We start from the raw sequence: 16,715 nt of genomic DNA on the forward strand, positions 1-16,715 counted from the left end.
ATTTTTGTGCGTCGACGTGCTTTCATTTTGATTTTTTTTCCGTTTTTTTTATGTTTTCCTCGTTTCCGTTGGTTGAAAATGTTTCCGGATCTTATCTGTAATATGGAGGAAATGGCTCCACCCACGACGTGCGTGAAAGGAATTGTTTTTGGGCGTAGTGGGCGGAGTGTAAAATAGGATTTGGAACATTGCGATTTGAAAAAAGTGAAAATGTCTGGTCGTATGAAACGCTTTTTCTTGAAAAATGCTTTAGATCTATTTAGAGTTCACAAGTCGCGTGGCCACACATCTAACTAAAGCTCGCATTATTCATTCCAGTGGCGTACGATGACGACGTAGCATTTTTCTCCGAAATTCTTTTATTCCCCTTTTGTCAGAATCTTATAGTATTCACTGCTTCATTCGCATGTATGACATTTACATTCAACACAACTGCTACACACCGAGAATAATTAATTTTTTTCTGATATATAATATTATATTTTATTTGGGAAGGCAAATATTTGAAAGAAACGTTCGTGCTTTGACTACCGACTTGGCCAAAAACTTTATTTGATTTTTTGGAGCGGTTTAATTAAAATTTTGTTACAAGCTTTGAACATTTTTGCCATATACATTTATATTTAGATTCAACTTTTCCTATACAAAATTTACCCAATTATCTTTTAACTTTAACATTAATTTTTGGATATGGATTGAAAAGTCATTAATGATTAACGTAAATTAAATCGTTATTTAAATCGGAAACATATGTAAGTAAAAAAATAGAACAGGGACCCCAAATTTTCAAAATGATAGAGGGCCAGATCCAGTCTGAAAAAATTTGCACATGTGTAATAATTTTGCATGCGGAATTTATACTTTACTCTTTGAATGCTGACCAACGCCGATCGGCGTTTTGTCAAAAAGTCCATGAGCCTGAAATATGCCGATTCAGAATGTTTTTTGAGTATGTAAAAAATAAACAAGAATAATACCCGCTAAGCCATTCCAGGTAGTATTGAAAAAAAATGCATTGAACATGGGTCGTGTAATCCGTGTCAATGTTTATAAAGACTGGTTTACACTGGAATTTCTGAATTTATAACCAAAGCAGAATATCTCGATGGAAATCCCTTACTGCTGATTATTTTAGATTGTAGTTTGGCATTTATGTAGATTGTGAGCATTACATTTTACCAACAATGAAATATTTCGAACTAGTTTTGGAAAAATACATTAATTAATAGACGTATTTTGTTTATTTTATATTGTTGCAAGATATATTAGAGAGTCTAAGCACACCTATACAAAACTCGAAATCCTCGGCGGTAGTTACATATGTATATACATAGTGTAGTGTTCTAGGGTGTGTTTGGACTAGCTACAATTTTTATACCTGCTTTCTATTGGATTTCTAAATAATTCAAGTTTGAAATGTTGGTGAAATTTTCAGCGTGGTGGGCTTTCAACAAAAAAAACGTCAGCACTCAAAGGGTTAATGTGAATTTTGGAATTTGAAAAGAGTCTAAGTTGAAAAAGACGGTCTATATCATGGAAAATCCGTAAAGAAGCCGTAAGTTTGGGACCCCTGAAATAGAATATTGATCAAATTCACGAATTGAATTTACATATTTATTCAACATTTTCACAACGATATCAAAGCATTACAATAAATAATGATGTCAAATGTAAAAAAAAAATACAAATTTTTCGTTTTAACATACATATGTAGGCACACATCATATTTAAATGTCTATAAAAAATATTTTTTATAAATGGCAACATACATACATATATATGTACACATGAGATGATAATTTTCCTCTTAGTTATTTATATCACTTAAATTCGCTTCAGTAGACTCAAAAATATATTACATCTTAAATTCAAATAGTAGCGTGTCGCAAGACGAAAAGACTACATAGTACATACATATATATATAGGATCCGGATGTGAAGGATTCCAAGTGAAAAGCGCAGATTCAGTCAGATCTATTTATTATAACCATGTCGTCCGGCTTGTTCTCCAACAAATGACCATAGCAACACGCATCCGGTCTCTCCCATGCATACCACACACACTTTATCCCTAGCAGTTTGGTCAACCACACATACGGCTCGTTTAAAAATCATTCCTATATATATATATATATATATATATATATATATATATATATATATATATATATATATATATATATATATATATATATTATATCGAGTTCGACGATGTAAAGTCGCGTCGCTTCACCCAGCACGTGACTTCAAAATGACTTTTCAGGGATGAAGAACACGAAGGTCAATTTTTACATACAAATTCGTTTATAACGGTGTATTACTTTTTTTCTGATTTACATTATCGCGTCACGCCATTACCTACACCGTATTGAAAATACTGCGTAGTGTAACATAATGTGTGACATGTATACAAATTTCCGCTTAATAAAAACAGGAAATATGAAAAGTGGGAAAGCGCCGGGTAAACAATGAAAACACGAAGCGGATAAATCCCCGAGGTTAAATATTCATCGTTTTTTTTTTATGTTTATACGCGTTTATACAGTTCCGGTACGCGGCAATGCGCTCCTTCGACTTATTCGACGCTTATTATAAATAAATATATGAGGGTTACGAATGAATAAACGAGATATGATTTCATCCCTTTGTGCGTTGGCGGCATACGAAATTTGCGTTTTAACATACATACGATATTAAAACGACCCACCCACGCGCGATTAACAAAAATGAGCATTAAAAATGTTTTTAGGTCTAATTTAAAACGAGCCCTCTTTAAATATACCCTTTGTTACAATCATTGTACTTTCCACAAAACAAGCCTTTGTTGCGTTGTACTGAATTGGTCAAAAAAAAAAATTCAGTGCCCATTAGAGTTAAAAATTTGATAATACTATTATTAAATTAAATTATTTACCTGTAAGTAGGGCTGCACTCTGTACTTTGACATTCCATGACCTCCATAGCCCATGTTGGCCAGCATTTCAGGGCTGAACCTGTTGAAGAGGCCGCCCCACGCAGCAGCTGGAGCCAGTACTGCAGCCATCACCACCACCAAAGCCAAGATTCTTACTCCGCACATCTTGATCTTGATATTGTATCTAGGAAACTCTTGAAAGGATGCTTGTTTTCACTCAGGAAATCCTAATTACCTGTAGAGCAAAATTATATTGATTTTTACATGTACATACGTTTATTAATCATAGTTCTAATCGCCATAAATTCAAGAATCTCCTGTAAAATTTATACCGTCAAATAAAACCGGAATAATGCTTTGAAACGATAATAATTAATTGGCCTGACAACTTACACTTAATCCGCAGTATTGCGACAAATTTACATCTGAAGCTTTGTGCGAAATTTGTAAATGGCAGAAATAAACAAAATTATTGATAATTTCAATCATATCCACATAGGAAATGTACAAGATCATTATTAATCTTTGAAATCAACGAGTATTTGTATAACAGCTCTGGTTTTTAAATTCCTCTGGCATAGTACATACATACATATATAGCTCCACGTTTGAACTCAACTGTGAATCTACTTTTTTGTGAAAAGCTATCGTTTTCGTTGACTATTTACATATAATACGTTTGATGTATTCAGGGAGTAATCCCAGTGGACCCTTCGAGTATATCTGACTTTCGACGGAAACTTTTAAGCCTCCAAACGGTCACTTGGGTCTGTGCTAGGATGCTGCTCAGCCAACTGTGCTATATTTTGTTCCCCATGGGTATACGAGTTCATAGGTATTATATATACTAATCTGCTATCGATAGGTTTAATGCTTGTTTACGTTTATAATGAAATTATGGTTACAGTTTAAAATTTGATCGAGCAACTCTTGTTATCATTTCACGCTGCAATCGCATTAGTATAATTCGAACATTAAAGGGAAAACCCTTCTATACGCGGAGAGATTAGTCGGTAGATGTCTTTTGTATGGTCTCTGACTATATCTGATACTAAAATAGACATACCGAGGCACGAATCTCTAAGCTTTGTTTCTGAGATTTTTTTATCAAATACAATTTTTGGATCTTGTTGATGAAAAGTCGTTAAATTAAAAATTAAATTTTGACGTTACAAATTGTCACAGTACATGTTTCTATAAACAAAATTCTTTTTTGTTGGCAGACAAGTACGACAAAAAACGATTTGCCAAAGACTTGTCTTTAAATTTATTGCTAAATGGGGAGACTACTACTGTACAGTTATTCCCTTTTCCTAATTCACGACGTAGAGTATATTTGGGGAAACATTTCTAAAATTTACTGGTTGGTTTGGTGAGCAGTCTTCAAATTCAACTATAATATTCCCAGCCAACTCATGTACATTAAATGCCGCTGTTTATACTCTTTTCTCTTGTGGCACGTAACAATTTTATGGCTTAAAGCATACAGGTGCACACACAGAGTGGTACGCGGTACGTGTTTTTGTTTTTAGATCTTTTTGCGCATGTAAAAAAACGCTAGCGCACCTGATCTATGCTATGACGATCCAGACCAAAATTCACCCCCTGGAGTGTTTTCAGTGATATTTTATCGTTGTATTGATATGTTTAACAATAAATGATTCCCATATTTGAAGAAATGTAGGAGAAACTTAAAATAATAAGATCATGTGAATTAACAATGACACGAAGACACGCCTATTCACAGCTGTAGTCTACCTAGGCATGTTGTGCCGTACGATTCTGTGTGTCTGCGCCTTCAAGCTCCTCAACCAAATTTCCGTTTGCTTAGATTTGTTTAATCTAAAATATATTGATTTGGTTGGGGGATTGTTAATTTGAGATCGTAAACGTATTCTGTTATTGTATTTGTTTAATATGATTTATTTTTATTTTGTCTATGTACGTAATAAAAATAGATGAAGTTATGTGATCACCAAAAATTCGAACTCAAGATTTTGACTGATTCGAACTCAGATTCGATCATTGGTCACATTTTCATACTCTAGAAAAAATGTGTGTGTATTTTGGGGATTTTTTGAACACCGTTAGTTCTATCGATCAGAAACTTAGTATCAGTGAGTGAAATTCTTATAGATACGATGTAATTTTTTTTTTCAAGTTCATTGAAAATTGTACCTCCTCTCATAGTGTCCTCTTTTTTTAAGTTTTTAAATTCAATTATCTCCCTAACGGCTATTCGAATCGGACTGAAAACTTTTTACATGTAATAGATATTGTAAATTTTATACCCCAATTTGTAAATTTAAATATTTTTTCCTAAGCCGGAAGTAGTACAATACTTTTACTCTAGAGAATGGAGGTTTTTTATGTTTCTCTCAGGAACCTTTTATTTTTTTAACTGAAATTTCATATCTAGAAGTTTAATCTTAATATCAAGCATGTTGTATTATAAAATAATTCAGTATGATCTGCTATATTTTTGTCAATGTTATAGAAATAATAAATTTCATTCACTAATATTTTTTAAATATTTTTACCGCGACCAGACCTAGTTCTATTACTTTAGAGTTTCAAGGTTTTTATGTTTTTCTCAGAAACCTTATAATGCATTGAACTAAAATTTCATATCTATGTACATGGTTTTGTTTAGCCATAGTAACGACTTGGAACTACTCTATAATATCACTACGGCAAAATTGGAAAAATAAACAAATATCATATATAGCCAGCAGTTTGGCTTAATGGTAGCGTATATATTTAGCACCACTGAGGTCAAAGGTTCGAGTCCTCGCCAAATCTGCTGGTTAGATTTGGGGGTTTTGTGACTCCAAATCGATCGTTTCTCTATCAGAGTTTGACAATTTTATCTGATCATTGCTGAAACGGTTTCTGAAAATTGGTATTAGATCTATTCCTGTTGTCACAAAAAATCTGCCTGTGTATAATTTGTTAATGTGTTAATGCACAGTAATCTGAAATCTATACATAGATATCTCTATAGACATCTCTATAATTTTGAATTTATTATATGTATAAAAATTGTACACAAAAAAATCTAAAAATAATCCATAGATGTCTCTATGATTATTATTTCAGATCGTACATGTATTACTGTATTTCTGATTGTTTATGTATTCTGTATTTCGTTAACGTACACCCGTCGCATTGGAGCGATCTGTAATGACGAGTGTATATTGATTTGTAACAATAAAAATAAAAATAAAATAAAATATATGATTTCATTTCGTATATATGAAATTTTTTTTGTAATACATATTAAAACCACTGCAATGCTCATTGGAACCCTTGGCTTACACTTCATACGAGTACGAATATAAATAATTCTGAAGGAAAGTTAAACGTAGGTAAAAAAAAGGACGACTTAAGATCTTTTTTTATGTATGGTATTTGTTGAAAAAAGTTTATGTGTGCTGAAGGTTCCGTTAGAAAATTCGCCAAAAATCTTTTAGAAAAGGCAACAAAAAAAGGTCGATAACAATTTCATGGAGTAACTTTTACAATTCATGTCATTTCGCCTGGCAAATAAAGTTGTAGCAAGTATGTACATATGTATGTATGTATATTTGTGTAATACACAAAACCCCTCCGCTGTAGTCTATGTAGTGCTTACCGTACGAAACACGTTCTCCATTTTTGAAATAATTAAATAGATCCACCTAAATGAAGTTTTTGTTTTATACACCTACATATTCCAATTAGAGTTTTGATATAATATATGGTCGGCGAACTCACCCAACATTCCCAATTTCACCTCAGAGTTCATACGTACGTAATTTACCCGTATCTCATAGTAAAATCTATATTTGTGATTTATCGAATACATTATCCCACCCATCTTTCACGCGGAGTATAATTAATACGATCACTACAGATTGTTGTAGCTGGAAATTCGTCCAACAATCGATTGAGGTTAATGAAAGGTGAGGGTGAAGGTGAATACGGCGTTCTTATCCGTGCGCCATTAACTAAATGAGCTGCTTGTTCGCAGAAACTACCGTAGTAGTTTATTTTCACAAGAACCGTACTATTATATTTCACATGAGCAACTCTACTGTTTTACATAATTATATTACACGTATAAAATGTAATAGCACGAGGCATCAGATGGCGTAATTAGCGCCGAGCTGAGCAAATATATAGTTCACGCAGTAGGCGAAGCTCGAAAGGACATCAAAAAGTCATTATGTGAGAGCAAAACCCATATATTTCGACGTAGAACTATGTATAATACATATGTATGTATATACGGGATATTCGTGACACAGAAATATGTCGCCTCTAAAACATACTGAATTAGATAGCCTGGTGACAATCAGCCCAAAAGTTACGAGACAATTATTAATTCCAATGATGCTCACAATTCAAATGTGCAAGATAATGGTGAAATAAATCTTTGTTAGAACAGCAAATCTGATATTTATATGAATCTATTTCCACAAAAAACCTTAAGCTGTCCTACGTTTTAATACATAAATTTTCTTTTTCATTGCGAGGCAAATTTTATTTTTATTAAATTTATATTTTCCCATGATGCCATTACGAGTTGCCCCTGAGGGATACCTACATGTGGTATTAAACTCGTACATTTATTACGCTAAAACCCCCCTCACACTAAATATTTATTTATTCCAAAAAAATGAACGTAATATATTTTTAGTAAAATTTTATACAAGGAAAATAACTTTTTTTAACAAATTATCGACTTTGTTCATTAAGTGTTTTGAAAAATCTAAAATGTGATTAATAAAAAATATTAAATGATGAAATTGTCATATTGTAATTGAAAATGTAAGCATACCTTGCAAAATATAGTTGAAATGTTGAAAAACGTTGACGATGTTGTGTATTTTTCTAATCGTATAGAAAATATAGACGCCCGGGGCTGGCGTATTCTGCCCCAAAGAGACCTTTACGCAGCCAACTAAAATCGAACTTCTGCATACGGTAATACGGATCGTTTTTTTCTGCTTCGACTGACACACAATACCACTTGCAAGTGCCAGAATAGCAGGCAAACTGAAGCTGGCGAAAACGGGACCATGGCAGATAATCGACTGCACCGAACTGAATTACGAACATGGCTCACCGCGTGGTGAGCGGGATAAACAAAAACTTGTTGACTTTTGACGAACAATATTAAAAAAATCTTTTCTTTTTTGGCTAAGAGAAATGTGTGGGGCAGTGTTCCGATTGTAGGTAGGATGTTTTGGCAATTTGACGAGGAACCGTTTCCACAATGAAATCTGATAAATTGGCAAACTCTGATAGGAAACGATCGAATTTGAGTCACAAATATCCAAGTCTTACCGGAAGTACCACAGAATTACAGAATCAGTGTCGGTTTTAGGGGGGGGGGCTGGGTCAGGCGGCGCTTGAGGGCGCCAAATAAGTTAGGGCACCGCTCGATGCGCTTTAAAATTAAAATTAGAGCGCCAAAAGCCATACGAAATTTTAAATTAGAGCGCCATAGGCAAAATTTTTTTCTAAGGGTATTTAGAAAAAAATGCCGGCACTGTTACGAATAAATTATTTTCAACTACCCAGGTCTTGAACCAATGAAATTTTTATATACATATATACATATATTTTTAAATTTATATTTCCCTATGATTGCGGGGGGGGGGGGTCTACCTCACGGGACCGAAAGTGAAAAGGTCTAAAAAGCAAATATCGGAAGGCAAAGATCGAAAATCAAAAGATCTTAAGTCGAAAGATCAAAAAAAAAAGGGTGCATGGTAAACGGTACTATGTATATATAATATATATATATATCAGTGGCATGCGGTGAAATTATCTCTCTTTTTGTCATACAGCCTTGTTTAATGTGCGCGCGCAGGATACGGGAGGAAAAGCCTGTTCCTCTTGTTCCTGTTGTATCCTGTTCGCACAAATTAAGTGAGGATGTACGACGGGGGGAGAGAGACTTTTACCGCACGCCACTGATATACATATATACTAACCGTTTTTCATATGTCTGCATGATAAACGAATATTTTCGACTTTTTCACGCTCACCCGATTGCGGGTCGCCCCTGAGCTAGACCTATAGTATTAATCTTTTATACGTATACATTTGAAATCGTATTCAAATAGTGGTGCCATAGAAGGTAGAAGGGTTTTACCGATTTGATGAGGAACCGTTTCAACAATGAAATCAGATAAATTGGAAAATTCTGATAAAAATCGATCGACTTTGAGTCACAAATCTCCAAGTCTGACCAGCAGCACAGCAGAAATACTATACCAGTTGGCAAATATCAAAAGTCTGACCAGCAGTTCTAAATGAATACTTACGAATTTGTTCTTTTCAATCGAGGTCAAACCGGGGCTCGAACTCGAGACCTCTCGGTGGTTGGTATTAACGAGCTACATATACATACATATATGTTGCCGGCTATTATGTGTCACGCAAGAGATGCGATGAATAATTCTATCAAAATTTAAAGGTACCGCAGATGTTGCTTATTATTTATACACGGTTTTGCAGCCTTAAGATGAAAATTGCTCGTTAATTACTCAACGTTTGAAAATTACTCCATTAGTTGGGGATGGATGGTGATGTTGTATAAATAATACAAAAGACCTCATCTGTCGACAACACGTTGAGTTGTGTCCTCCCTCCTCACTGTGGGGAGATATCGTTAAATATATGTATACATTAATGGAACAAATTGGTCGAATGATTTCGTTGTCTACTTATATAATGGATTAGCCAATACATAGAGGGTAAATACGAGTATTGTATGTGTGTTTCGGATCAATAAGCGATCGTCAACCGTTGGCCTGGGGTTTCGTATGACGTAGTCGATTTTCCGGTCAAGGAAAGCGCAGTGTGGAGCAATATGGGTCAGGGACGGGGAAGGAATGTGTTAAATACAATAGAAATTGTAAAGAGCTTTAATGCGTAGTATTAATATTTACGCGAGAATCCCGAGGGGCTTCAGCCTGAAATTATTTAAAGTTAATTAATGTGCGAGGAAACGTTTGGGATTTCTCATTACATATTTATTCTACGCTTCATCGTTTATGAACAAAGTGGTGAGTATATTATAATTTATTTAAATTTATCTATATGGAGAGGTGTGGCATGTTTTCCCATGGAATATATCATTTTGATACATTATACATACATACATATATGCTAATGTACTTTTTTTTAATAAATTTATATTTGCCATGGTTCCATTTCGGGTTTCGCTCTAAGGCGACACCAATGGCCAAATTACCACACATGTACTTCATATGAATTTATAATATTACTATCATCAATTTGAAATTATGTTCAAATAATGGTGACAAATGAGGATAGGTTGCCAGCTCTTTGGAACCGTTTCAACAATGAAATCAGATAAATTGGAGAACTCTGATAGGAGTCACATATGTATATGAGATTCAATACGAGTCTATTTGAATGAGATGAATGATTGCCAATTTTTATTGTTCTTTTCTTTCTTTTTTTTTTTGTAAGACTGGTGTGACGCATTGGGTCAACCTGTCGGGTCACATTGGTCATTATATTGGTTATTATTATTATTATTTGTATTTATTATAATAATAAATCAAATATAAAATAAAAATATTTCCAAGGTCTGGCCAGCAACACTGGGCTGGGGATTGAACCCATGGCCCCTCAGTTGATAGCATTATACGCCACTGAGCTATGATGCTAGATGCGTATATATTGCTCGTTCTCCAAAGAAAGGGTCTCTTAGACTGTATTCGTTGGGAGGGGGGTGGCCTCATGTTGAGGGCTTTGAGGTTCAAATTTCTTGACCTTTAAAACGGGCTTTAATTTAATATTGCTAGCTGTATGGCTCGGTGGTTGCGTTTATGTTAGCACCGAGAGATTACCGAGTTCGATCCCAAGCTAATCTTTAATGCTGCTGGTCAGACTTGGATATTTGTGACTCAAAATCGATCGTTTCCTATCAGAATTAGTCTATTTATCTGATTTCATTGTCGAAACGGTTCCTGCCCGCTATGTCAGAAATATCTGAATTTAATGTATGTACATACATAGATGTCTCTACAGATTAATTAATTAATTGTTAATTTCATCTTCTTCAGCCTCTCGAAATACAGCGATTTATGTAATAAAAAATGCTGCAATGTTTGTAATTAATTGTCTAGGAAGGGCGCATTGGGGTTTACCTGTTAGGCCTTCCTGGTATATATCTATGTAAAAATAAAATAAAATACAATACATGTTCTTGAAACAAAAATACCCGTACGAAATTTCAAAAAACGTTACAATGACACTTGTTGATTTATTTTTCGAAACATAATACATTATGTACTTAATAAAAGTGTATGAGTTAGAATTATTTTCAAAATAAAGTAAAAAGTATATTGTTCATAATATATACATATTAGAACTAATGATACAATTTTTATTAAATATCGCAAAAATTCGGCAATGTTTTTAATTTCTTCAAAATTTCGCCAATTAAATTTATTAGTGTTCTTGCAGTAAGATTTTTATAATCGATATCATATTCGTAAGAATTTTTAGTAGAATAAAAATTTATTTTGTTATAAAATAATTTGAATTGCTGGATTTATGTAAGCGATTCTGTCATTTTAACTGATGAGACTTTTATCTAACTTTCATCCAGAGGGAAATTTAAAAAAAAGTTTTTTTTTAAAGGCGACCATTCGTTGTCGGGAAATTTTACAACTTTCATAATATGACAGTAAGAAAATTGGAAAAATGTAACTTTTAATAATGTTAAGAATGAAATATGTGCTTTATTTTTTCATCCTGTCAAAGTGTAAACTTCATTGTGCCGTACTCCTTGAATGAAAATGCGTAGGGCTTTGGGTGGGTTACGCCACCCTTACGTTAGCGTAAAAAGGAATAGCGTAACATTGGCCCACGGGCCAATTAAACAACATATAATTTTAACTCTAACAATATACATATATTATTCCTACAAAAAAAAATTAAATCAAAACTTACTAACATACACATGTATATCAAATGAAAATGTACTAAATCGTATGTAATTTTTTTTTGAAAAGAAATAAATATCAAAAACAAAAGAAAAACCTAAAAAACTTTCAAAAAAAGTCATACAAAAGCATTGTTTAAATTTATCTTCACCTGGCAGCGCTTCTCAAACGACGATCCACGTAGCTTTCAGCAACGTGTCTCTTATGTCCCTTGAAATCTAAGGTATGGTGTCCGTCCCAAGTCTCGACACACACTGAGCCAAGGCAAACTCGCGATCTATACAAAGGGGACAGGAAACGCGCAGGCGTACAATAACTCCACCCCTAAAAACCACCCCAAAAGCCACCCACCCACCCACTCATCCACCCACCGTGCACAGATAGAAGTGAGTTGGACTCACGCCTCATCGCCACTCGCCGTACCTTCACTATTTCTATCGAAAAATTAATCGCGCCCACGCTGCAAAATGCGACCTAACCCAGGATATTTGCACGAGATACACCAAAAAATCTTACATATAAAACACTAAAGTTTGTTCGTATGTATGTAAGTACCTATGTATGTATCTACCTACGTATTTTTCGTAAATTTGTTCTGACGTCATCGAAAAAATGATTCGCTTTTTTCCCATTCAAAGGATTCGAAGATCCCGGGGACGCAGACGCCGAAGGCGGAGCCCTAAGGGGCGAAGACCCCGGGGATGTACATATAATTTTTAAGAGACTTACTATATATGTTTGTTTCTTCGTGACAGTCAATTTGATAAAAAAAAACAAATGAATATTCAAATAAATTTATATAAAATAAATCTATTCAAATAAATTTAATAAAATGTTTACTATTAGATTAGTCATGTTTAAGCGGTTTATATTACAAATACCGAGCGAAGCCGCGTAATAAAGCTAGTTGTTTTATAAATCAACGATTTTACATATAAAACATTGCAGCTTCTATACAATAGTCTGGAAATTTTACTTTTCATCTTGTTAGGTTTTAAAAGGAATGTTGTGTATATTAAATAAAAAACGCTGAGGTTGAAATGAATTCACCCACTGTGTATAAACAATGTGCATAGAATGAAATATAATGCTAGAAATTCTATTATGAATCATTCTTGTCTCCATTGTCTCGTACAATTGCTATATACATAAATATTAAAATTAGTAATATGTAATTTCGTTTATTACGGTCATTTCATATGTGTGTTTTTAGTATAAATTTTCCGCAATACTGCAGACCGACTGTAAATTACCCGGCCAAATTGTTCTTATTTTTACAAAAAAGCCTCATTTTTGCTTCATCCGAATATTTTATGTGAGAGATAGTTTCAGATTTATGCATAGCGATTTTAAAAGCGACACATTTTCTTGTTGTGATTGAAGCTTATATTATATAATATGGTGTCCCAACGAAATGTATACGGACAAAATGTCTACGGATGAAATATCTAGGGACAAAAAGTTCGACGGCACAACGTCCATCATAAAATAATCACGCGACTAAATTGTCACGGAGAAAATGTATACGTGACATACTGCTCACAGACAAAATGATTACGCGACATAATATCTACGGACAAAATGAATTTGTGACATAATGCTCATGGACAAACGTATATTGAACATACCTTAATATTTGTAATTCTGTTGATTGTGAAAAGCATTTACAATTGAGTTCGGTGATTATTGGTCACAAAGCGCTTGCCCAAAAGTCACTAAAATCTCTATAACGGATCATCTGGCAGCCGAAAAGTCTATCATACTAACGATAACTATCATACTAACGAGAACTCGAGTCCCAAATATTCCGTATTCGCGATTTTCATGGAAAAATTGTCTTCTGGGCGATCGTGATGTGACTAATAATCCAATTACCTTACAATTACCTAATAATTATAACCACCAACACTTAATTTAGTGTACTCGAAAGAAGAAATAACAGAGTGGAGCTAGTAAAAAGTTTAAAAATAAAGAAAGTGAAAAAAAATCATTATTTTCTTAGGAGTACGGAGAATTCGAGAACTCTCATGATAGAGTTTGTCATTTATGATTAAATTTCGATTAGACTGTCTTATCTAATATGTATTTATTGATATGTCAAAGGACGTGTATAGATCTTAGTCATATGAATGTTAATGTTATGTATCGCTTAGTCATTTTGTCCGTGAGAATTATGTCGCGTATACATTTTGTCTGTAACCATTTAGTCGCGTTATCATTTTGTCGTGGATGTCGTGTCGTTAGACGTTTTGTCCGTGGACGTTTCGTCGTGGAACCATAGGTATAATATACAAGATCGCGCATAGACGTAATTCTATATTAAAATTTTGAAGCAGAAATCAATGTCTTCAAGTGAAAAATTTTAGAATGCCCATTATGAGATCGGTATTAAATAAGATTTAGTTGGTAGTGGTGTGCCATAATTCGAAATCCTTATTAAAATGTCTGACTAAGTTCAAATCATATGAATAACTGATTTTAAGTATCGATGTAGTGAAATAAATAATAGTTGTGTCCATGTATGAAATGTTTAGTATTGAACTTTTATATATTGTCGCATAAATACCCATCACCTTTGTAGCGTGCGAATTATGTATACCATTAACTATGCATGGAAAAATAATCGACTGTGTGATTTGAAGTAAGACGCAAGCGACTTTAATAAAGGTCAACGTATAAAAATAAATTGTAACGATTGGGTTATTTTATTTGAAATTTAGCAATCGAGTATTTTTTTAAAACAATTTTATACGCATCATTTGTTTGAAATTTTCCCGAGTGAAATTAAGAAAGATATTTGAAAATATAATCGTTTTATTTATTTAATAATTTAAAATTACTTACATTATACTTTTGTTAAAAAAATTGTCTTAATAAAATATATGTGTACATTTATATAAATATATTTATTAAGTCTACATTTGTATAAAATCCCATTTGAGACATGTAAAGAGTAATCAAATACACAAAAATAATTGATATGATTGTGATCATGCAGGAAAATTTTTAAAAATGCAGATGATTTTTCACACGAACCACCCCACTTGTAATTTTACTACAATTCAATTTTTTGCTATACAAAATGAAACCATCCATTTATTTTTAGAATGGTAGGATAATTTTGGATGTACAGAAATATCTACATACACATATGTATGTATAGTAAATTATGCATCACGGTCATTAATGGATATTTGCCACATCTTAAAAAGGGCTTAAAATTAATCCGCACCCTTGTTAAGGATCTAACTGAATATTTCAGAGCAATCTTGATATAAACCTCTATAATATTACCCACCGTATATATTTATTAAATTTAATTAGCTTTTCTATATACATACATACATTTTTGTTGGCTTAGTAAATACTAAGTTAAGTAAAACTTTTAATTCAAATTCATAATTATACATTAAAAACGTGGACAGTCCCGTTTAAATCAAGAGGGGGTGGCTGCCCCCCCCCCCCCCCCCCAAAAGACGCCCTTGCTATAAATCCCTTATCCCTGATCTACTCTATAAAGATGAATGTTTGTTTTAAATAAATTTAGAACCATCAAACTTGGTATAGTATAAATAGACAACAGGGTTTTTTATATATTTTTTTCCAACTTTCACCCATCATACAATTCAGCAAATATTTTAATAATTTTGCAAATTTAAAAGGATAAAGTTTATTCAAAAAATCTTTTTTTATTTAATAACTAGCTGAACCCCGGCATGCGTTGCAATGCCATATTAACGCATGCAATTCCCGTTCCCGTTCCCGTTCTCGTTCCCGTTCCCATTTGCATTTGAAAAACGCAGGTAGCGAACACATTTGAAATTATTGCGTTGCAATGACACTCATTCCCGTTTTTCCCGTTTCTTCCCGTTTTTTTTTTCACAGTAATCTTCCCGGACATGCACACAACAAATCCTGAAATGCACACAACATTCATTTTTTTTTATATATAGTTATCATTTCAATCACATAAATTAATTTCAATTGAGGTCAACCTAGGGTTTGAACCCAGGAACCTCTCGGTGGTTAGCATTAAAGCAACTACAGAGCGACATTCTATACAGATAAAAATAAAATAAAAACGGGCTTTGATTCAAAAATCGAATACTGTTCATAATGAATAAAAATTCAAAACAGACAAAAATTAATAGTGCAGGACGTATCAGATGATAACTGCGAAATTTTCGCATTAGACCAGAGATACACTGAACTGGACATGAATTACAAACGAACGTAAATCATAGTTGAAAAATGTTATTCAACCATTACGCTAAGGGTGTGTTTTTTGCAGTCTAGACGTGGGCGAACACACAGCGAGCGAGACAGACATATCGAAGGGGGAAAGAGACGGCAACACGAGTTTCCGTGAATTTTCCGACACGCTATTCGCCATTCATTTATTTTCTCCCACTATTTCACTTCCATACATTCCGATTTAAAAAAAAAACAGCGCGGAAATTTAATTGCCCGTTACGAAGCGCATGGCAGAGCAATTAAATTAATTAACCCTTTGCACACTATACGTGCGGGTGGATACGTGGTTCGGCGGCGAGTTGCGTTTTAATATATTCAATTTTATAACGAAGTTTCGAGTAGAGATCTCCCCGAGAGTTCCATAGTTGTTGGCCCTTTTACGAACGGCCTCACTGGCTACATAACAAATTCATTTGAAAACGGGTCGAAAACACCTTCTACCTCGGGCAAAATTAATTTTATTAGATACCAAAAGCACGCCGTCGCCATCGGAGACTAATTAATTTATTAAAATTATCATAATTGTCCCCCGGGGCTAGCTGTGTGTATATATAATGTTTAGATAATACTGA

At 33.7% G+C, this 16,715-nt stretch overlaps 1 protein-coding gene across 1 annotated transcript in view; it reads right to left on the reverse strand.

Moving 5' to 3' along the window:
* Positions 1-12,145, reverse strand: part of spab (space blanket) — a 29,921-nt gene extending 17,776 nt beyond the window's left edge. The window contains exons 1-2 of the mRNA XM_077429125.1: positions 12,041-12,145; positions 2,915-3,149 (exon numbers count right to left, since the gene is read on the reverse strand). Of these exons, the coding sequence (XP_077285251.1) occupies positions 2,915-3,079 (165 nt within the window). The 5' untranslated portion in view covers positions 3,080-3,149; positions 12,041-12,145. The remainder of the gene's footprint in view (positions 1-2,914; positions 3,150-12,040) is intronic.
* Positions 12,146-16,715: the final 4,570 nt, after the last annotated feature.

Source organism: Arctopsyche grandis, chromosome 4 (genome assembly GCF_051622035.1).
Source record: "Arctopsyche grandis isolate Sample6627 chromosome 4, ASM5162203v2, whole genome shotgun sequence".
NCBI classification, from domain to species: Eukaryota; Metazoa; Arthropoda; class Insecta; order Trichoptera; family Hydropsychidae; genus Arctopsyche; species Arctopsyche grandis.